This window comes from Poecile atricapillus, chromosome 15, assembly GCF_030490865.1.
Source record: "Poecile atricapillus isolate bPoeAtr1 chromosome 15, bPoeAtr1.hap1, whole genome shotgun sequence".
In the NCBI taxonomy this organism is placed as follows: domain Eukaryota; kingdom Metazoa; phylum Chordata; class Aves; order Passeriformes; family Paridae; genus Poecile; species Poecile atricapillus.
In genome coordinates, this window is record NC_081263.1 from 8,796,374 (window position 1) to 8,817,758 (window position 21,385).

At 50.9% G+C, this 21,385-nt stretch overlaps 2 protein-coding genes across 2 annotated transcripts; one reads left to right on the top strand and one right to left on the bottom strand.

Annotated features, from left to right (window-relative positions):
- Window positions 1-5,060: 5,060 nt before the first annotated feature.
- On the bottom strand, window positions 5,061-11,576 carry SLC2A10 (solute carrier family 2 member 10). The gene is made up of 5 exons (XM_058850497.1): window positions 11,479-11,576; window positions 7,952-9,328; window positions 6,792-6,914; window positions 6,122-6,257; window positions 5,061-5,460 (listed from the first exon to the last, which is right to left on the bottom strand). The coding sequence occupies exons 1-5, from the start codon at window positions 11,480-11,482 to the stop codon at window positions 5,364-5,366; spliced, it is 1,737 nt and encodes a 578-aa protein (XP_058706480.1). The 5' UTR covers window positions 11,483-11,576; the 3' UTR covers window positions 5,061-5,363.
- Window positions 11,577-17,104: 5,528 nt separating this feature from the next.
- TP53RK (TP53 regulating kinase) lies at window positions 17,105-18,672 on the top strand. Its single transcript, XM_058850515.1, has 2 exons — window positions 17,105-17,498; window positions 18,057-18,672. Exons 1-2 carry the CDS (start codon window positions 17,120-17,122, stop codon window positions 18,533-18,535), a joined length of 858 nt encoding a protein of 285 aa, XP_058706498.1. The 5' UTR covers window positions 17,105-17,119; the 3' UTR covers window positions 18,536-18,672.
- The last annotated feature ends 2,713 nt before the right edge of the window (window positions 18,673-21,385 follow it).

A 21,385-nucleotide genomic window follows, 5' to 3' on the forward strand; every position in this document is an offset into this window, starting at 1 on the left:
CTTTGTCATAAATATATGTGGCAGAGACAAGTTTTTTTCAGAGATCCCAACCAAAACATCTGTTTTGCATCTGTGGTTTTGCATATGTAAATATTATTGCTAATAGTAGCAAAAGCCATCGTAACTGCAGCAGGAATAGAAACATTATTAATAGTCATAGTGCTGACATTTTGTTTGTGTTGCTGCAGGAGGTCACATCGTGCACCAGCACTCAGCTGTGAGTTTGAGTGAGAACAAAAGGATGGCTGTGACCCCCGGGAGCTGCGAGTGAGTTGGGACACTGCCACGGGTGTGGTGCCAGGATTGTCACTCTGGGACTGTGGCACTTGAACCTGACGATTTCCCCCAGACCCTTTAGAAGAGGACATTACAAGGGAAATGGATCCTTGCAACTCTTGTCGTTGTGGCAAGGAGAGGAGGATTCCCAGTGGTGACAGTGGCTGAAAAGTATCTGAAGAAAAATAGAAAACTTCCCAGTAAAGGCACTGATGATTCCTGCTTATCTGGAATATGAATTTCTCCTGGTACGTCCAGGGGAAGAGAAATGGTCTTGATGTTGCTCCTGCTGCACCTGAGGTCTCACACCAGCCCAGCCAAAGATATCAGCTCCCTCTCTGCAGACAACAGGCTCTTCTGGGTGGGTGACCTGTCAGAGCAGCTCATTCTGCAAGCCATCAGCAGCCGGGTGGAGACCTTATCTTTGTGTCTCTGCTTTGCTGCTGTGATTGAAAGTGACAGCAACTCTCCTTCTTCCCTCTGCTTATTGAATTAGTAGACCTCAGGGCTGGGGGAGCTGGGACCAGGAGCAGCAGGAAGAAGGCCAGATGGAGCAGGAGGAACAAAGGCACAGGCCATAGATACCAAACCTGGGGAGCTTGGAGGTGCTGGTGCTGGCAGCAGCACTTCAGAGAGGACAGATGCAAGAAAAGGAGGAAGCACCCACCATGTTTTAGGCTTTGTGCCTGGAGACACACAAGCTAACAAAACACAACACACCCATCTCCTTCCAGGTTTTTCCTGGGTTGAACTGGTATCTTTCTTCCTATACAAGGAATGTTTTTTGTTCAGCTCTGGTTGCTTTGCTGGATCTGTAGTGCATTAAACAGCCCATCTTCTGGTTTGTATTTTTTCCAGTTATCGTGTTTCATGCATTCTGGCTTCTTTCAGCCAGCTCTCTATCCCCCCTGAGCAGAGACTAAGCAGGATCCAGTCCTTGAGCTTGCTGCCTTCACATGCACAAAAGGGATATGGACTCACATCCCACATTTCTCTGCCGAGTTGTGGGAATATTTACAGCAGGGACTCACACCTTGCTCTGCTTTCAGTCTGTCACCTAGATCACGTTACCACAGCTGAGATTTACAGGCTCAAGGATGGTACATGCTGCCACTGGCACTTTACATCACCTCTCTACAAGCTGGTTCCTGAACTCAGTCAAGGTTTGTACTTATTTTTCACATGATTCAGATTTTGATTAAGGCACATTAGAGCAGCACGTGTAAGAGTGGGGGGTGGCTTGTTGGTGCTTTTTAAAGATCTGCCCCGACAGCCTCCTTCCCTGGAGCACCAGGCTTTGCAGTGTCCCTGCGCCCAGCCCGAATCCTCCTGAAGTCTTCCCTCTCCAGTTTTCCGAGAGATGCTCTGCTGCTCTTTTCCTGCCCACTTTGAGGAGCAAGTGGTGTCTGTGGGTGGGCTGGGCCTGGCGGGACTCTCCCGACCGGCAGTGATTATCCAGCAGCACCTCGGGGGGAGGCAGGGAAGCCCCTGGCTAATCCGTGCCGGGCTGGATGCGTGCCTGGATCATTTCAGCGCGGCTCCGAGCGCCCCGACCGTGCGCACGCTCCGCAGCCCGGCTCATGGCACAGGCATCTGTCACCGAAACCTGTCTGCATGAAAGGCTGTCTGCACAACCCGGGGAAAAAGAAAGGCATGACAGCACAATTAGTGAGAGCAAATGAAAGGCTGTTTGAAGAGGAGGAGGGAGGAAAGGGGAGAGCTGCATAAATCCCTGGTGGGGTTTTGGGCTTGACATCAAAACCCCTTAACAGTGTATTACTTCAGCCCCCAATGTGGACAGATGTTGAGCTGTGGCTCAAAGGAAGTCAGAAATCTTTCCTTAGAAAAAAATTGGCTAGGAAACTAAAGAAAATATTGTGAAAGAAAAGGAAATAAAAGCCCACTAAAGAAGATTTATCACTGCCTCAGGCATTTCTGTATCCTCTATTCTTATGAGGTCTCAGCCTCAGGGGAGAGAAGAAGAGAAACAGCCTGTTGCTATGTTAATGGGTCAGAATTTGGAGTAGGGACACATTTGTCCAGTTGGACGATGATGGAGGGAGCCAACTCACCCAGCCAAGCACTCCTCCCATCCATGCTGACCCCAGCCAGCCTTCAGGGGCCTCTGGCCCAGCAACCCAACCCAGCTGCCCTTTTTGCCCGCTCATTCCCATTTGTAAGGGTTTTATGGAGCCCATTTCAATGGCAAAATGTGTGCATTCCTAAAAGAGCTTAGTATCATCCACAAACATGGAGATTTTGCTGTCCATTCCCTTGCTGACACTGAAGGTGCTGAATAAAACCAGACCCAACAGAGATTCCTGGGCAATCTGGCTGCTGAATCTCATTTATCTTCAAAAACTGCCTGTTAAACCCTGCACTTTACTACCAACAAGACAGGAATATCCTTAAAGAGGTTTCAATACATAAAAGAAATATTGCTTCAATCCCATGGCAATGTAAATGTTTTTTAAAATAATTTTGACAAAATCTTTCATCTGTTCTGTCTGTTGGGCCCTCCATATCCATATGAATACTTGATATATTCCTAAAGCCCCAGTATGCTGGAAAGGGAAGCTTTCTCTCTCAGGCATCCATGTCTGCTGGCTCTTTCCCTGCTGCACACGTGCTTGCTGCTGGTGCAGACGCCACCACCCCAGCAGGGACAGAGGTGACACTCACCCCTGCAGCTCTCAGGGTCCCCTTCCATTGCTGGGTTTGTAGCTGGGAGCTGCACTAGCAACCTGCCACCCCTCTGGTACAGCAGCCATTTGGAACGTCACATTGAACCAGTTCCTCTAATTTACTGGGTGTGAGGTTCTTCCAAATAGTGGCAGCAGTGGAGACCAACACTCAGTTGTGCCCAAGTTGTCATATCTTATCCTCCCTGGCACCCTGTTGCATCTTTGTATTGAGCAATGGCTCCCCAGCCAGTTTCTTCCTTTTGATATAGTTAAATAAATATTTTTAGAAGATACTTGCAAGATCTTCATGCTTTTTTTTAGCTCTCTTTTCTGTCTACTCTTTGCTTGCCATGTTTTATGGATTTTCCTTTTCTCCTCATGTGGGAAACCTTTTCACTTACTGACCTTCTCCCTGTGATACCTCCTTAACCTTAGCAGCGAGTCAGGCAGGGTGTTTTTTAGGACCTCTTAGTTATTTTTGAGTTGTGGCACATGTTTTGCTTAGGCTTTAACAGAGCATTTTTTAATCACCTCCAGACTGCTTGCAGGCTCCTTGCTTTCTGCCTGCTCCTTTTTGGTTTGTTGTTATTGACTAATCACCTTATTTTTTCATAGTTCCCTTTTTTGAAATTGTAGAGCTCCAGGCTGGATTTATTTGGTGTGCACTCTCCCACTACAGCATTAAAGGTTGTTTTGTGGTCACTAGCAGAGACCAGCTCTCCCACAAACACCTTGTGAAGCCGGTCCTGTGCACCGCTCCCCACCAAACCCAGAGCAGCAGCCCTCCTCACACTTCCAGCGCTGCTTGGTCCTGGAGACCCTTTATTGTACCCAAACCCACTTTTTATTCCTTCCTGATGGATCACCCAGCCGACTAACTTCTCTAATCTCATTTTATATTTGCTTTTCATTACCTTTACCCTTATCAGGGCTCACTAACACAGTACTGGCTCTACATTATTTTTTAACTGGAATCTGTGATTTCCTATCTCAAGAAATCTATACTGGTTCTGGGATTGTTAGTCAGGATTGGAAAGCCTGGAATTAACTTATTTTTTAAGCTTCTGGTATAGTGACATATAATGTTCCTGTGAGTCTGTTGGTCCAATGCATGGCCAAATACACCTTATTTACTGCAGCTGCTTCCTTTATTTCCCTACTGCTCTCACCCTGGATACAGACCATCTCCTCCTCACCAGGATGCCAGTCTGAATTTCTACAGCCACTGACCTTCCTTCAGCTTTTCATTTGAACACTCCTTTACAGCTTTTCCATCTTGCAGCGTCACCTGCCCAGCTCTGCTGCCATGGAGGAGCCAGGCCCTGTGACAGCAGCTGGCAGCTCCAGAGCTGTTTCCCTTCCCGGGAACATGCATCCCTCATGGCAAGGGCAGAGCTGGGACCTTGCCCTGCAGCCCCAGGGCTCTCCCACCCCTCCTCTGTCTCTGGTGGCCCTGCAGGCTGTGCGAGCACAGACACCCAAACCCTGTGCAAGGTGTGACAAGCTGGGCACCTCTCACAGATTCCTTCTCCTGGGAGGCTGAAGCTGCTGGGTTTGGGAAGTGCACCGTGTTTTTTTTTATAAAGTGGAATTGGCAGTCCTTCACCCTGGGCTCAATGACCCCTTTTACCATGAGCTGTCTCACATCTTTCTGTACCGTCACCCCAGCCCCTGGCACTGTCCCTAGCCCTGTCTCCTGGCCCCTCAGCTAATTTGGGTGTTCTCCCACCCCTGCTCGTTGCTCCTGACCTGGATCCCTGTGACACCCCAGCATCCCCATCCTCTGCCCAGCACAGCCCTGCAGTCTCTCATCCCCACGCGGGGTACCCCGAATTCCCTTTGGAATATCCCTCCTGCCCAGCCCCTTCAGGCCCCGGGCACAGTGCGGGGAGGCAGGAGAGGGGCTCTGAAGGGTGCGGGGGGCTCGGATTTTGGGGACTGCGGGGTCTGACCGCAGGGCCAAGAACGGGCGGTGCCGGCCGCCCACTGGCGGCAGGTCCGGCACCGTGCATCCTCCCCGGCCCCATCCCGGTGTTCCCGAGACCTGGAACATAACACATCTTGCTCACAAATGAGCCTCAGGGATGGAGAAATTGTCAGCAAAAACTGTGCTTTAATTCCTGCGTATAAAACCATTAATCTCTTAAATGCTAGGAGACATAAATGATGAAAAATTAAAAGCTATCAAAGGAAGGATGTATTCCCTGTCTGGGAACCGTGATTCTCCAAGGACCCAAAGGACACGCTGGTGGGGTGTTCCCAGATCTAAGGCACTGCAGGGAGAACTGTCACTGACCAGAGGTCACCACTTAAAGGCCCTAGAGAAGAAGTGTCCTGATGGCCCAGGCTGCTCCTCTGCTGGTGGAACTCCTCACACACGACGCTGCAGGCAGGTCACTGGTTTCACATGCTGCTGGCGTGCTCCACTCTCTGGTACTGTGCGTGTGTGCAGCTCGCTCCTCTTCCTCGTCTCTGCTTGAACACATTTCCTTCCCACACCCTGCAAGGCAGTGATGAAGGTCAGGAGCGGCAGCTGCAGCACCAGGGAGTCAGGCAGGGGCTCACAGCAGTCACCCCTCCTGCCCCCCAAGGGGTGTGTGCTCCCTCCCCTTGCCATCAGCCTGAGGCAGCACAATCATTCCTGCTCCAGCAGTGCCTGCCCTGCCATCTCCATCACACCCAGGACGGCAAAACTACATTTTTATCTTCCCTAGCCCATTACAAGCTTTGTGTGAAAATTACCAGGTGGGAGCTCATGCTCCAGGAGATATCTCTGCCACGGAGGAGAAGGATCAGCCTGGGAATGTTCTAAGGTGAAAAGACAGGACTATCATCCCCTCCTCTCTCTTCCCAGTCCTGACCTTCCTGTGCCATGTTGTGGTCCTGGTCTCCTGTCCTTGACCACAAGCCCTAGTTTTTAGCCAATTTTCTGGAGTGTGACTGCTGCCCTCCAGCAGCACAGCAGTGACCTGCTGATGAAGGTGCTGCAGCTCTCCCACTCTGTCCCATAGCTCTGCCACAAACTTGACATTTTCTATTTTCGCAATAGCATTGACCAGACTTCACATCAGCCCAAACTTCACATCAGCCCAGTGCCACAGACCTGGGGGGCTGGCAGTGGGAAGCCCCCAGCGCTCCTGCTGGGACAACAGCACATGTACCTTTTCCTGGAGAACTGCTGGTCTATCTCCTCCAGGGACTGTCCTTTTGTTTCCGGCACAAAAAGGTAAATGAATACAACAGCCATCACTCCCACCAGCCCATAGAGAAGAAACATCCAAGAGAACCCAATGGCATCTGCAGAGATTTAAATGTGTGAATGTAGAGGATGGGTGTGAACCACCCCCTGTGAGGGTACAAAGGAAACTGGTTGCTCTGAGGGGGTCATTGGTGCCTGACAGGGGCACCTTCAAGAGGACTGGGAAACTTCTTATCTGCAAGGCCTGGCCTAGGAATTGGCAAAGAGAAAGGCTGCTGCATGCCAGGCTTTGCCAGCTCCGGGGGAAGAAGGCAGGGGCGGTGCAGGGCCAGCAGTGCCTGCTGAGAAGGCGGTGAAGCTGCCGGGATGGAAGCTGCAGACTCTGTTTCCCGATACTGTGGTGCTACAGTGCAGCCCAGTGGGCAATGGGTGATTTTTATAAACGAGTGACAGAGAGGCTCTGACCAGAGCTGCTGGTGCCTGGCTTTCCTGCTCTCAGGGGCAACGGGGTCACATCTATTCCAGCCTCAAGTCCTCCGGGTTCAGAATGCCACTTAATCTCCAAATGGCTCGTGGTGGCCACCTTCCCTAACCAGCTGTGGGAGGTGGAGGGAGGGGAAGGGGCTACTTACCAATAAGGTCCAGGAAGGAGAGGCTGATCAGTAAATTAGCAGCCCAGTTAAAGCTGTTACAGAAAGCAAAGGCTCTTCCTCTTATCCCAGCAGGGTAAATCTCACTCAGGACCAGCCAGGTCACTGCACAGATTAGAGAGATCACAAAGACAGTGCGGAGTTAAGCAATTTGTTTGGGAAATGGGCAAGGGAGATTTCAGCAGGGGGTTTAAACTCTGGCTTCACCCAGCACCTGCTGCTGGTGGTGTCAAACATTCATCGATCTCAGAGACAGATCACAGCAGAACACTTCAAACCTCCTGTGTTCAAGGCTTCATGGAGGAATGAAATAGCAATAAACAGGCCCAGGGAAGAAAGAAGAAAGCAGGGTAGCTGGTCATTCCATTCACAGGATATGAAGAGATCTGACAGGCCTGCTGTCAGGTCATGCTCTTTATAAAGAAATGAGAAAAGGGTGGAATTAGGGAGACAACATTGCATTTGGGCTAAAATCAGAGTTAAAGCAATATATATCTTTAAGTCTCTCTTATCCTGGGGTTATTTTGTTTGAAATAAATTGCAGGGTGTCTGTCAAACCCATGCGACTTGCCCACTTAACATTCTTTTCTTGAGTTAAATGCTGTTTTTTGCCATCAAGGCATTTAAATGACAGAATACTGTAGAACTCACATGGAAGCAAGAACTAATCTTTAATCTCATCTGATGAAAAATAAATAATAATAAATAGAATAAAAAATACCCCAATTGATATTGAGAAACTTCAAAATAGGTTCAACTTGCAGTTCTTCACTGACTTTCATAATCCCACAGCAAAGCCCCTCAGTCCCTTTGTCCTCAGCCCTGTATTTTCCTCCCCACCCAGGTGAAAGGAAGATTTTGTAGGGCTTGTAGGATGATCTGATTTTCCACCGAACTTCAGAGAAAAAAAAAGCTTTACAAAATTAGTGAATAGCATAGAAGAGAAAGTTACTCTAGTGCTGTAGCTGACAGAGCTGCAGTGCTAGAAAATGATTCAGGGGGCAGGAGGGGACATATTTCCAGTTCCCAGACACTCAGCTGCTCAGCACAGCAGATACATAAGGAATGGTTCAAGCAGACAGCTTGCAGATCAGCCCTAGTTTTATTCTCTGGGTTAGTACAAGGATAAACACCACACTTACTTGGCCCAAATCCAATTGAGAAGGCACTCACAAAAGCCATCATGCTCAGCAGTGTAATCCAATTTAAGACTGTATGCTGTGCCCAGGGAGCAGGACCGAGAGGAGGGCCTGTGCTTTCCAGCATTCCTTTCTTGGACTGACCCACCAAGTCCCTTTTCTGAGCAAGGGAAGAATTAGGAACAACCTCTTTGCTTTGAATGCTGGCAAAAACGTTTGTAAGGCTCCTTGTGGCAGCAAAACCGGGGCCTGCCTGATTTTTGACAGCACCTGCCGCTGGTGGGACGGGTGACACCGCAGACTGGGGGAGCACAGGTGCCAGGGGGTGCTGGCTGAGGCTGTGGGATGCATTGGGACCTGTGGCAGCTTTGCAGTCCCTGGCCATGGCCAGCGGAGCCATGCGGCTGGTGAGGCCGATGGTGGTGACGGAGAAGGCCATCACCACACAGCCAGCCATGAGCAGCACTCTCCTGCCTGCCTTGTCTGCCAAGGCCATGGCCACCAGCGTGGCCACCACCTTTATTGCTCCCAGCCCGACTGAGGCCAGGATCGCCGAGGAGTTGCTCTGGAACCCCACCGAGTGGAAGATTTTGGAGGCATAGCCCAGCACATTGGGCTGCCCAGTGAACTGCTGGAAGAGCACCAGTCCCAGGCCCACCAGAGTCCGCCTTCTCATGTTGTCTCTGGTCCTGAAAAGATCAAGAAATGAGTAATGCCTCTCCTGACAGGGCTCCCGCTTGGCTGCTGCTCTGTCCTCGGTGTCCTGCAATGGGATGAGGCCCTTCTGGCAGTCTGAGTCCCATGAGCTTAATTTAACAGGGTTCACTGGGAGAAAGAGGATGCTGAGGAACTGCATGGCCGTCGGGGCAATGGCCAGTCCAAACATGTACCTCCACCCCTCATCCACATCTGCAAAGATGTAATTCAGTGCATAGGACAGCAGGATGCCCACGGTGATTCCCGCCTCGTAGAGAGACACCAGCAGCCCTCGCTGGTGAGCAGCCACCATCTCTGAGACGTAGATGCAGCAGGCCATGGATGAGACAGAGATGGCAAAGCCCACGGTCATGCGCCCGATGACCAGCACGGTGAATGACCTCGCCAGAGTGAGGGTGAGGCTGCCCACCAAGAGGACCAAGTTGCTGACCAGGATCGCTCTCCTCCGGCCATGGCGGTCGATGAGGATCCCCCCAGCCAGGGAGGCGAGGAGTGCTCCGATAAGGACGGCGCTCACCAGAACTTCTTGCTTGAAGCAGCTGAGCTGGAAATCTGTCTGCAGCTGCAGCAATGCTCCAGAGATTATCCCCAGCTCATATCCAAATATCAGCCCGCCTAGGAGAGACACTGTTGCAGACAAGAGGAGGACCAGCAGTGTACGACCTGGAAGACAAGCAAGCAGAGCTAGGTTCAGTTTTCTGATACTGTAAGACAAGCTATCAGCATGCACAGGCTGGAAAAAGCTCTCCCAGGACACCAAAGCTACACTTTGTAGCTTCCCATCTACAAATTCATGGTGTGGAATTCGCCCATAGGTCACTAGGTCACGTGTATAGAGGCACTTGCAGACAGTCACACAACCACCAGACTTCCACTAACTAACTGCAGGGGTACTCATTTGGGGTGCAGAACTTTGAAATCAGGACTTTTTAACAGAGTTAAGGCTTGTTTTTAAGTGCAGGACAGTGATTTGTAGTTCCTGGAGTTGTACAGTGGGATCCTCTGTGGTATCTCTTGATTGTAATTACAAAATTTGTTCTGAGCAGGAAATGCAGCTTCTGCTTTCTGGTTCTGAACTGTTCTGCATTATCATTTTCACATTTCAGTGCATGCTCTCCCTGCAGGTTTTCCATTCTCACTTCCTATCTTGCCATTAAAAGCCCTGCTAACAAAAGTTTATTTTTCCTTCATTTTCTCCTTTAGTTAATCTTGTACTCTCAGCATGACTTTGTGGGCTGGCCCTGATTTCTTCATCTCTCCTTCTGCAGCCCACAGCTCCCAGGATCTCCAAGTCAATCGCAGCCTCCTCAGGCTGGTCCAGGACCACAGGACAACCTTCATTGTGAGCTGAAACTGTTGTCACTCTCAAATACAAGAAGAGACTCTTTGACCTTACCCTTCCCACAGCGCTGAGTGTGCCAGCTTCCTAAGGACGTGAGCTTAGCTAAAATAAGACAAAAACAGCACCAAAAGCAACTCAAACCAACTTGCCCCAAAGAACCCCACAAAACCAAGGTGCTGGCTGCACAAGCTTCTCACCATGGGGAGGGGATGAAAGGGTGACCACGTGTGAGCCATGAGCAGGGTTAGACCAGCAGGGATTGCACTGGGCAAGAGCCAGCACTGATGTGGGGACCTCTGGGAACAGAAGGGACAGTGACCTCCCCTCCAGTTACACTTTTGAAGCATAGGTAAAGTTCACTAGTTCTGGCGTTTGTGCTGTTCTGCAGCATGTAATACTACCTGCATTCTTCTGTTTAATTAGAAATACTCACAATTTTGGTAGACTGTACATGGAAAAAATGTGGGCACAACCACCAGACTGGAAACTTTTCTCACCCTGCTGAAGGACTTTTTTCCTGTCACAAGCTGTGTTTAATGGGAAGTGTCTCTGCTTGGCCTTTAATTACAGCTGTCAATAAAAGGAATTTCTCAGTGATGGCTGTTAGTAAATACAATTGTTTTTATTTATTCTGCAACCTTCTGTGTTTCATTTGTTACTTATGCCATCCCAGCTATCCCAGTCCCTTGCACCATGCTCTGTATGACCGTCTGTGCTGCTTTTAACACTCCTTGCACATGTTATGCAGATAATTAAAAAAAAAATCTGCTGCGAACATAAGGCATAAGTGGCCATCCCATTAGCTTCAAACCACAAATTCTCTTAGACACAGACAGCCCCACTATAAATACCATGGCTGATTTCGGCAGGTTTTGCTGCATTTCTTGTTATCCTAATAAGCAGTCATGGCTTATGAACTTTGACTGAAATCCAATTTGTGTATCGTCTATTCTGATGTATCTGGGGAATTTGATAACTCTTCAGATCTCCACATGAGGACAGAAGGTTTGGTGGAGCAAGGAGCTGTGCCAGGCGATTCCCTGCCTACAGCAAACCGCTCGGGGCCGTGCTCCAGGACAGGGCAGCGACCCCGGACTCTGCTCACACCAACGCCGAGGCCGACGGGCGCCGCTCCGCTCCTGCAGCGATTCCCACTCCAGAGCAAACCCAGCTCCCTCCAGTCTCCCCGAACCCCCGCTCCCCTCCCCGGGGACAGCCCCGGCCCCGAGCCGCAGGAAATTCCTTGGCTCTTATATTCGCTGTACGCGCTGCTGGGACCGCTAAAAAAGGAACAGAAAGAAAGGAAGGGGCGGGGGACGCACCCCCAGCCTTTAGGAAAAGTTCCAATCTTTCTTCTTTTCTTTCTTTTTCTTTTGGAAACTTCTCCCCGGGGCAGGACGTGCCCGTTCCAGCCGGCTGCCCCGCGGGCAGGGCGCTCGCAGCCCCCCGCTCCCCCCGGGCACTCACTCACCCATGGCGGGGCTGAGCCCGGCGGGCGCGGAGCGGAGCGCGGCGGGCGGAGCGGGGCGGAGCGGGGCCGGGGGCCGGAGCGGGGCCGCGCCACGTCGCTGCTGCCCTGCCCCCGGCCGGGTAGCCTGGGGCTTGTAGTCGCCCTGCCCGCCCCTCTCGGGGGCGGGGGTCCCGGGCGAGGGGAGCTGCAGCGCCCCGGGAGCGATGCGGAGCCGGATCCCGGGGGATGGGTGAGCCCATGGGTGAGAACCGGGAGCCGGCGGCTGCGGCGTGGCCGGGGACACGATACGGAGCTACGAGTGGGTCCAGAAACGAGGATGCGGGTCTGGTGGCTGGAATGTCAGCTCTGTCCGCAGTCTGTGTCACTTGAGGAACAGAAATCTCACTGCCTGCAGAGCTGCTCTTGTGCAGAGCTTCACCTCTCTAGACGAGAAAGCCTCCAGAAAGCCCACAAGAGCTTGACAGTTTGTTAATGTTTTTAGGTAGCTCGGCTGGACAGCCACAGAAACCTGCTAAGAAAGGGGTGGCCGCTTGAAAGCTGAAAACAAAGAGAGCAGCGGGGGAGGTTTGGGTTGGATATCAGGAAAAGGGTTTTCATACAGAGCAGTGGGCACTGAACAGGCTCCCCAGGGCAGTGATCACAGCACTAAGCATGACAGTTCAAAAAGTGTTTGGACAATGCTCTCAGGCACCTGATGGGATTGTTGGGGAGTCCTGTGCAGGGCCAGGAGTTGGACTCTGTTATCCTAGTGGCCTCTTTCCATTTCACCATATTGTTTGAGTCTATGATTCTGTGATTCTGTGTCTGAGTTTGCCCTTTTTCATGGCTGCGGGACAGAAAGAATCAGTCTCTCAAGCTTATCTCCTTCCTCTGACACAGTATTCCATCAGACAAAATACTCAGTATTCAGCTTCCTTTGCAATTAACATTTTTTTTTTTTTTCCTGCTGAGTGGAACAGGAACCTTCCTGCCGTCCTGCATAAAAGACACTGGGACTTGCACTTGGATACAAGATTATTTTCTGAGGCTAATTTCACGTGTCCCAAAGTCTAGTTTGTTAGACAAAGATTTTTCAAAGCATGATACACCTCAAAGTGTTTCCAAACCTCTTTAACATGAGGCAGGCATTGGCCCTTGGTGCTGTTCATGTGAATGGCAGCTGCTGGGCAGGTTGAGCTGTGCTGAAGTACACGAGATGTTCAGGAGTTTGCTGTGATGGAGCAAAGGGAGCTGTGAGGAAGAGAGGTGGTGTCACAGGTGGGAAGACATGCACAGCCTGCCCAGAGCCTTGCAGCAGACACTGCCACTGAAGGGTAAGTGCAGATGATCACAAACCTGCTTTGTGAGCTGGCATGTGATTGCAGGTAATACTTCATTAAAAATCTATATTGAATTTTAACATTTAGTATGTCATAACTACACAAGCTCCAGAACAGCACTCTGTGGAGCCTGTGCTGGTAAAGCTTCTTGCCCCAGTAGAGAATTGAGCTGGGGAAGGTCTGCATCAGTGACCATTGTGCCTCTGACACAGGCAAAAAATAACAAGCTGGGTGAAGAGTAAAGAACATGTAAGTACGTGATTTTTTTTTTTTTTAAACAGCCTTTTCAGTCATCCCCCATGTTAACTTATTAGGAAATTTAAGAGAAGTGTTTAAAAATGGTTATTTTTCCAAGTATGGGGATACAGTTCATGTCTCTGCTCTGTAGAGCAGTGGTACCAACTCATTCCAACTCATAGTTTTGGGATGCTCGAGATGGACCATATTGGATCATGTACATCCTTTCAGCTTTAGTCTGTTGGATATCTGGCTGCAACAGGAGCAGCAGTTGAGCAAATGTTTTGGTTTTGTTTCTTCTCAAAGTCATAGAGAATACGAAAAGTGTGTCAAATCATGTACCTGGTTTACAGAGTAAATAAAAGCTTCCCATTCATATGCTGTAATTTTAGTGGGAATACAGGATGTGAAAACACCTTTTCTAAAACCTTGTATCTGATACAGCCTGACAGCTGCAACGGGGATCACAAACTTGGTGAAGAATTGCTTCAAACACCAGCCAACAGAAACCCATGGTGTTCATGGGAAGAGCTTTTCAATAGCATTTGCATTTCATATCAGATCAGTTTAAAGAGCTCTGAAATCACAACCAACTCTTGTCATATGCAGTGGGAGAAATTACTCCAATTTTCTCTCTTCCCCAACACCCACACGAGACCAGTTCATGGCAGACAGCAAAGACCACATCTCTGTGTCTAGGCTGATGTTCCACATTTGGGAGCACAGGGGGATGCAGGGGACACAGTGTCATCTTGCCCATGACCTCTGGCCCCCAGAGCTCAAGCCAAGGCATTTTGGCTGAGCTGTGTTAGGAACTAAAGATGTCTCCCATGCATTTTCCCCCACCACACCAGGCAGAGAGCCAGAGAGAACCTAGAGTCCTCATCAGCCTCAGGGAAAACTCACTCTTGGCTACATGAGCTCAAATTTGCCTGAACAATTCCTTCCTTCTGAAATTATTTCAGTGTGAGAAGGAAGAAATTATATTTTTCTCTATGGTCACTCAGCATTTATTTTTCTGCCATCTGAACATTTTCTGGAGGCTTCTTGGTCTCTGGCAGGGCAAGAAATATTATTAGCACTGACAATAAGAAGGTGAGGTCTTGGGGAGGACAGGAAGAACTTTATGGTGTGTTTACCAAAGGCGGCCAAAAAGATGATGTCAGTCTGTACAGAAATGCAGCTGTTACATCGACACTGGAGGCTGTGGGTTATTGTCCTCTGGAAAAAAGGGTGAAAACCTGCCATGATGTACAGCAGGGATAATTTGGGGTGGGGGGGTGGGGGGGTGGGGGGGAAATCTTTCTTTGGGGTCCTTAAAGTACAGGTTTCCTATCCCAGCTTTTGTAGGCAGGGGGTATGCTGAAAGCAGCACCTTTGTCCCTAAGCTTCACATGAGAAGGTCTGAGGGGTTTGGATGCACCAATGCTTCATGCCTGCAGGCACGTTCCTGACCTTGCTCCCTCCTGCGATGCCTTCCTCCTCCTCCTCTCCAGTCCGTGTGTCTTGGCAGTGCCGTTTCCCCATCCGATCCTTATCTCTCTCCTGGCTGCCGGGCTTGCGGGGCGCGTTCCTGCCCGGCTGCCAAACAGCACATCCCCAGGGCTGAGCCGCAGGAATGTGCTCCTGGAGAGCTCCGCCCTGGGAATGGCAGCCTGTGTTTGGTAACACAACCCGCCTGTGATTACTGGAAATGTTACCCTCTACCTCTGAGCTGGAGCAGCTGAAGGAGGCTTTAAAATCACAAAATGAAATACAAATACAAGAGCAGAAAGAAGTCCATCCTGGAAAAAGGAAGGCATGGTGTTCAGGAATCCTCATCACACCCTGAAGCGTATTTTCTTCTATTTTGATTGACCCTTAGGAAGGGGCTTGGGGGACCAAAGTGGCCAAACTCAATTCAGTTATTGATGAAGTGATGGTCCCTGGGCAGGCAGAAGTGTCACAGCTGGCAGGGATGGAGCAACCTGCATTTATTGCACATTCATTCATATCCCAGAGAGATTTCTCCTCCTCATGCCAGGCTACAATTGTCCTAAAGCAGGGGGGTTCCCTGACAATGCTGGTCAGCAGTGTTGGTCCCAGCAGGAATCTTGTTTCCTTGCACATTTTAGGGATGCCTCCAGCATGGCACTCTGCAACAACTCAAATTCATCCCTTTTCCCATCTGTCCAGCTCTAAGGATGGCAGCCTCCATCCCTAAATAAGCTGGGCAAGGATGGGAGAGCTTCTTCCAGGGCTGCATCCTGCCTGATGCCAAGAGATCTGTAGGGCAACAGGGACGAGCCCATGAGACCTGCCTTGGTTCCCATTAGCTTGGTTTGCTGTACTGCAGTTTTTAACTTCATTACATTGTTTGTGAGAGTTTGTAAATGCTTGTCACCAGGAGCACAAAGTTACATAATGAAACCATTTACCAGTCTGTGGCTTCAGAGCAGTTCTCTGGGGTGAGTCAATATTCCAATAAAAATACTGGGTGATACCATAAATATTGTAAATGGCTCTAGTTAGTTTCCAAGGGCTATGTCAACTGTTTATTGCATTAACAGAGAAAAGAATAAGTGAAATCACGGGGAAGATAAAATTTAAATAAATAAAATAAATGGGAAAATAAAGCAAAAATATTTTCTTTCATATTTTGAAAGCTCTGGAGGAGGTTTTTGGCCAGCATGAGAGAAAACCATCATGTTTGCCAGAATAATGAACCGCAGGCTATGTGTGTGCACTTGCTTGTAGGTTGTATATGTGTGTCTGTGGGGGTATCTGTGCACAGATGCTCTGATAAAATCTGTTCACAACACAAGAAAAACTTTTGCTTTATTTAAGTGAGACATTTGCAAATTCCAGCTACAAAGATCATGGATTTACCCCATTCCCTGGGCAAGTTGCTGGGCTCCTGCTGCAGGAGGGTGCCACAGGTGGGCAGAATCGCAGGATGGATTATCTGTATCATTGAAAACTTGGGAACGTTGTTTAAAAGTTGTCAGTGAAGCAAGATAAATATTTGCCAGGCATGATCCCACCGTGCAATGACATGAAAGCTGTGTGGAATGTGGTAATAAAATATAAATGTTCTGAAAAGGAAACAAATGTTGTGGGTGAGAAAACAAAGACAAAATGGACTTGAGGCACCCGCAAAAGCAACAATTGAAAACATTTACATGGACTGGACTGAATTCTCTTGTATTTTCTGAGGAACATAGTTGAAGCATGCACAGATCACCCAGTAAGGCAGTGGGTTTTCAGGGTGCCAGAAAAACCCAAATATTGCTCCAATGAGGTTTGTGAGGATGATGAGGTTTATCCATCTCGTAATAAGACGGCAATGTGGGACTTGGCTGCTCGAGGAAGGGGAACTCACGGCATGAGTGGCCCATGACAGACCTGGGGTAGAAGCTTTGGTGGTGCCCAGTGTGGGGACCCGAGAGCACACCATGCCCTGCTGCAGGCTGCTGATCCCTGCACTTACGGGAAAATCCCTTCTCCTTCCCACCCAAAACTGGGCAGCTGCAGTGGGTCTGCACAGGCTCCAGCAGAGGCTCTTGGCACACGAAGGAGTAAGAGCCAGTGATGGACCATCCTGGTGGTGATGAGACAGAGTCCCCATGGTGACGCCGTGGCAGTGGTGTCCCGGGGATGATGCCCTGGAGGTGGGGCTTCCACGAGCTCCCACTTGGCACCTCCGGAAAACGCGCATCCAGCATTTCCCTTGCAAGCCCTGGGATAGCTGCGGGTCTCGCTCTTGCACCGGCAAAACCAGGGGAGCACGCTCCGGCTCGGGAATGATGCTCAAGCCCCAGCACGCTGCAGTTACCCAGTATCCCCGCCACGGCAGAGAGAAGCAGAGGGCAGCAGGATTTGCGGGAGGGGAGCACGGGGGGGTTTGGAGGGAGCAGCGCCCGCAGCCCCAGGAGCAGAGCGGCACCGGGCGCGTTATAGCGAGGCCAGCGGAGCGCTACAGCCGGCCGGGACTTCGGCACTTCGTGCCTTTCCGTCACGGCCCGCCGAGCGTTGCCGAGGATGGCCGGAGAGTACCGAGTCTTGCCGAGCAGGCGCCGCGCGCATGCGCTGTGTGGGTCGCAGTGATGGCGGCGGCCCAGGCGGAGGCGGGCGGTGCGCGTTCGGTCATGGCCGGGGCCGCGGGCCCTGCGATGGGCGACGCGGGGCCCGTGGGCTCCGCCATGGGCGATCTGGAGGCCGCGGGCCCCGCCGGGGACGGTCCCGAGAGCGGGGCGGGCGCCGGCACGGTGGCGGAGGAGCCGCCGGCGCCGCCGGCGCTGCCGGGGCTGCGGCTGGTGCAGCAGGGCGCTGAGGCGCACGTGTACCGCGGGCTCTTCCTCGGCAGGGCGGCCGTGGCGAAGCTCCGCGTCCCGAAGCGGTACCGCCACCCGGCGCTGGAGGAGCGGCTGAGCCGGCGGCGCATGGCCCAGGAGGCGCGGTCGCTGCTGCGGTGCCGGCGGGCAGGTGGGCACGGGGGCGGGCGGACCGGGCCGGGGCTGCCTGGCAGGACGGACGGACGGACAGGCAGACAGACACACACATCCCGGGGCGCGGTGAGCGGGGCAGCCCCGGCAGGACACACGGACAGACACCCCATGGCGGTGTGAGCCCCATCGCCCCGGCTCTTCAGGTCGCTGAGAGATCTGGGGCGCTTGGCGCCTTCCTGCGCCATCCTGAAGGATGCGGGGGCTTCTTCAGAGCCCGAGGCGAGACGCTCTGCTCTTCCAGAGTGCCCCTGAAGCTCAGCTTGCCCTCGCTGTGTCCCAGAACGTGTTTTATCGGCGAGGCTCGCCCCAGGAGGGACTGGTTTGAGCTGCCAGCTCCGTGTAAGACCGCAGGGCAGCGCAGATGGCTTGGAAGTGAATGTTAGCCGGGCCATTCCAAGGGGTGGATCATCAGTGGCTGGGTGTGATTTCAACTGGCTTTTTTGCTTAAGGCTTTTTTCAGTTGTGTTTTGTTCTTAAAATAAAGCTGGGAATCATGTAAATTAACTGCTGGCATTTGATTTGTTCTTTTTAATAGGGATTCCAGCTCCAGTGGTCTACTTCGTGGATTATGTCACCAACTCCATCTATCTTGAAGATATTGTAGACTCGATTACTGTTCAGGATCATATTTATTCTGTACAAAAGAGTGGAAATGATACCAGTGGCCTCCATAAGTTAGCAGAGAAGATGGGTGAGCTGTTAGCAAGGATGCACGATGAGGATATTATCCATGGGGACCTTACAACTGCCAATCTCCTCCTGCGGCCACCCATGGAGAAGCTGGACTTGGTGTTGATAGACTTTGGACTCAGTTTTATTTCAGGTCTTCCAGAGGATAAAGGAGTTGATTTGTATGTTCTGGAAAAAGCCTTCATCAGCACACATCCAGATACTGAAACAATGTTCCAAGCTCTGCTAAAGGCCTATGCAGCCACGTCTAAAAAATCTGGTCCTGTGATCAAAAAGTTGGATGAGGTTCGGCTAAGGGGAAGGAAGAGGTCCATGATTGGGTAGAAGAGAATGGGTTTAGGGATGGAGAAATAGTAGGTTTTGCAGATAGGGTTATTTATATTTCTAGTTGGTTTTATTTCACAGATCACTATTTTGATAACTGTGTCTTCAAATAAATAAACTTGAAAGAGTTTTAAGTGTCATAAAGTAACTGAAGTAATTGTGAAATTGGGGCACAGCAAGAGAGAAACAACTAGAGTTCACTTCTTCCCTAAATGTTAAATATTTCTAATACAAAGTAGTTTACAGTGTCATTCTACCCATCTTTGTGTGGTTAGAATCATTCAGAACAATCTTTCTTGGCCTGTAGCCCATAAATTTGTGGGAGGTTCTTCAGAGACTACAAAACAGCATCTACAAAAGGTAACTGAGAAGAACGAGTATGTTGCTTTTCTCAGAAGACTTTACAACAAAGGGTTTCAGTCTATTATAAATGACTCAACACATCCTGAAAATTTTCAGAACTGAATTCTGGAACATGGGTAATGCTGAAATACCGCACTAAACATAAACCATTTTTTTTTTTTCATCCACTAGTAAATTTTGGGATTTTTACTCTCAATCAATAGTACAGTCTTAAGGAAATATAAAATTTGTTAATCCAGAATAGTTTTCTACTGAGAAACTTGCACTTTAAGAAAGAAGTTTGCTGTAAATTTAATTTTTTGGAGCTTTATGAGGGGGACTGCTGGTATTGCCATTGCCTGGCCAGGTAGGCGGTTGGCAGAAGTAGATGGTGATACTCTTTTTCTTGTAATGTTTTCTCTAGATTACTTCATTTTTCTGGCTTATTGTATCTAATAGAATGGAAGATGTGCCAGAGGAAAATCTTGCACACCTTGCAGTGGGTGGGTTAGAAGATATCAGCTTTGTGAGCAGGTTGGGATGTGAGCTGGGTGAATGCAGGAGCATCAGAGTCTTCGGGTAATGACAGAGAGAAACGGTGAACTTGCTGAGCGATGTGCTGTGCTGGGCAGCCTTTATCCATCGGGAAGATCCTCTGTTCTCTTGTGCAGTCCCTTGTGCTCTGAAACTGCTCATAAAAAAGAGGATCGGAGTCCCTCACCTCTGCACGGCCACGGACGTGTCCCGTACGGATCCTGGGGACACACGGACAAATGGATCCGCTGCGGGGAGAAGGCAGCTGTGAGCAGTTGCTCTGCCGGGCAGGGCAGGAGGGATGAGCGCTTTTCCTTCGCCGCTTCCAGCAGCGGGGACGGGGCGGGCGGACCCCGCGCAGGCGGCGCCGAGAACCACAAGGCGCCTCCGCCGCCGCAGTCTCACTCCGCGCGGTGGCGCCGGCGCAGCGCTGCCGCCCCTGGGCGCGGAGGTGGCCGGTTCGCGTCCCGCAAGTGTCCTAGCGCGGCGGGCTGCCCGTGCCCGGTGCGCATTTCACTCCTTGCCAGAGGAGCCGTTCTGGGCGAGTGCCCGACCCCGGCGTGTGGGGCCCCGGGTTCCACCGCCCAGCTACAGCTTTGGCCCCTCGCTCTCTGCGGGAGCGGCACCCCTTGTCCTGCTGTTTTGTTTTCATCCTCTGCGGAGGAGCTGCTGCTGCTGCACCTTCTCCCTGCCCGGAGAGCGACGGCGCTGCCCGAGCGCACACGGGCGCTTGCTCGGTGCTGCCCGGGAGCGCTGCTGGAGCTGTGGGAGCAGGTGGGAGTGAGCTACGGAGGGATCGGAGCCCCGAAGACTGCACTGCGGCCCCGCTGAGGGCAGGCAGCAGCCTGACCCCATCTTGCCCGCCGTCCCCCATCTGTACAAACAGCGCTCTCCCGTCTCCCGGTGATGCCAGGATTGAGTTCTGTTTGCAAAGCCCTTTGAAGAAGTCTGTTTCCAGCTATGGTGGTGTTTGTTAAAATGCGGCTCTCCCCGCGGGACAGCGGAGCAGAAACAAAGCTGATCCACGGGAGGGTTTCAGGGCCGGCGCGGTGCCCTGAGCCGGGGTCGGCAGCCCGTGGTCAGGCCAGTCCTCCCGGGGAGCTGCTGCAGGGACTGCCCTTCCAACAGGGGCTCCTGAACCGGCTCTGCTGAAATCAGCTCTGCGACCGAGCTTCAAAACAAAGCAGGACATTACTGGTCATGAAAAGCAAAATGTTTTGTTTTTTCACTGCATGATAAACCCCTCCTTGTTATATAAGTGTCACTTTCTGCACATCTGTGTTAGGGCTTGTTGATATTGCCTCTTGATCAGCCTGGTGTGTCATATGGATTGCTGTAGGGAATGCTGAACTGTTGCTGTTTGAAGGTGGAAAAATCTCAGCAGGTGCATGTCCAGCAAAAAGGGCAGTCTGGACCTGCAAAGTGTCCACCCACACTTCTTGCAGCCTCAGCTGTATCAATCCATCAGGATCTGGACTCAATGATCCTTGGGCATCCCTTCCTACTCACTCCATGATTCTGGGATGAGTTGCGTCTGCAGCAGCAGTTCCTTGGATGAAAAGCACTGGTTCACAGGGCAGGTGGAGGTTCCAGTTTTTGTTGGCTGGCAATAGCTTGACATGCTGCTGTGTCAGCTTTCTGTGCACCTCTGTGGTCATGAGCAACGCTGAATTACTATTATTATTGTTATTAAAATAATTTACCCTTGCATTGTTAACACTCAGGCGTTATGTCCAGTGCATGTGCATTCTTGAAAGGTAAATAGGACTCCTGTAGTTTATCTGCTGCAAATCCACTTTTGAGCCAGCAATATTCTCTCAGAGTTTGGCCTGACTTTGTAAAGTCCTTATAACCCATGCTGGCAGAAGTGGTGATGTCCTACCCTGTCCTACCCAGAGGGGCTGTTCCCCCAAAGGCTGTGTTGTCCTTCAGCCCCTCCAAAACCTTCTTGCTTGCCTGTTGGGGGGACCCCGA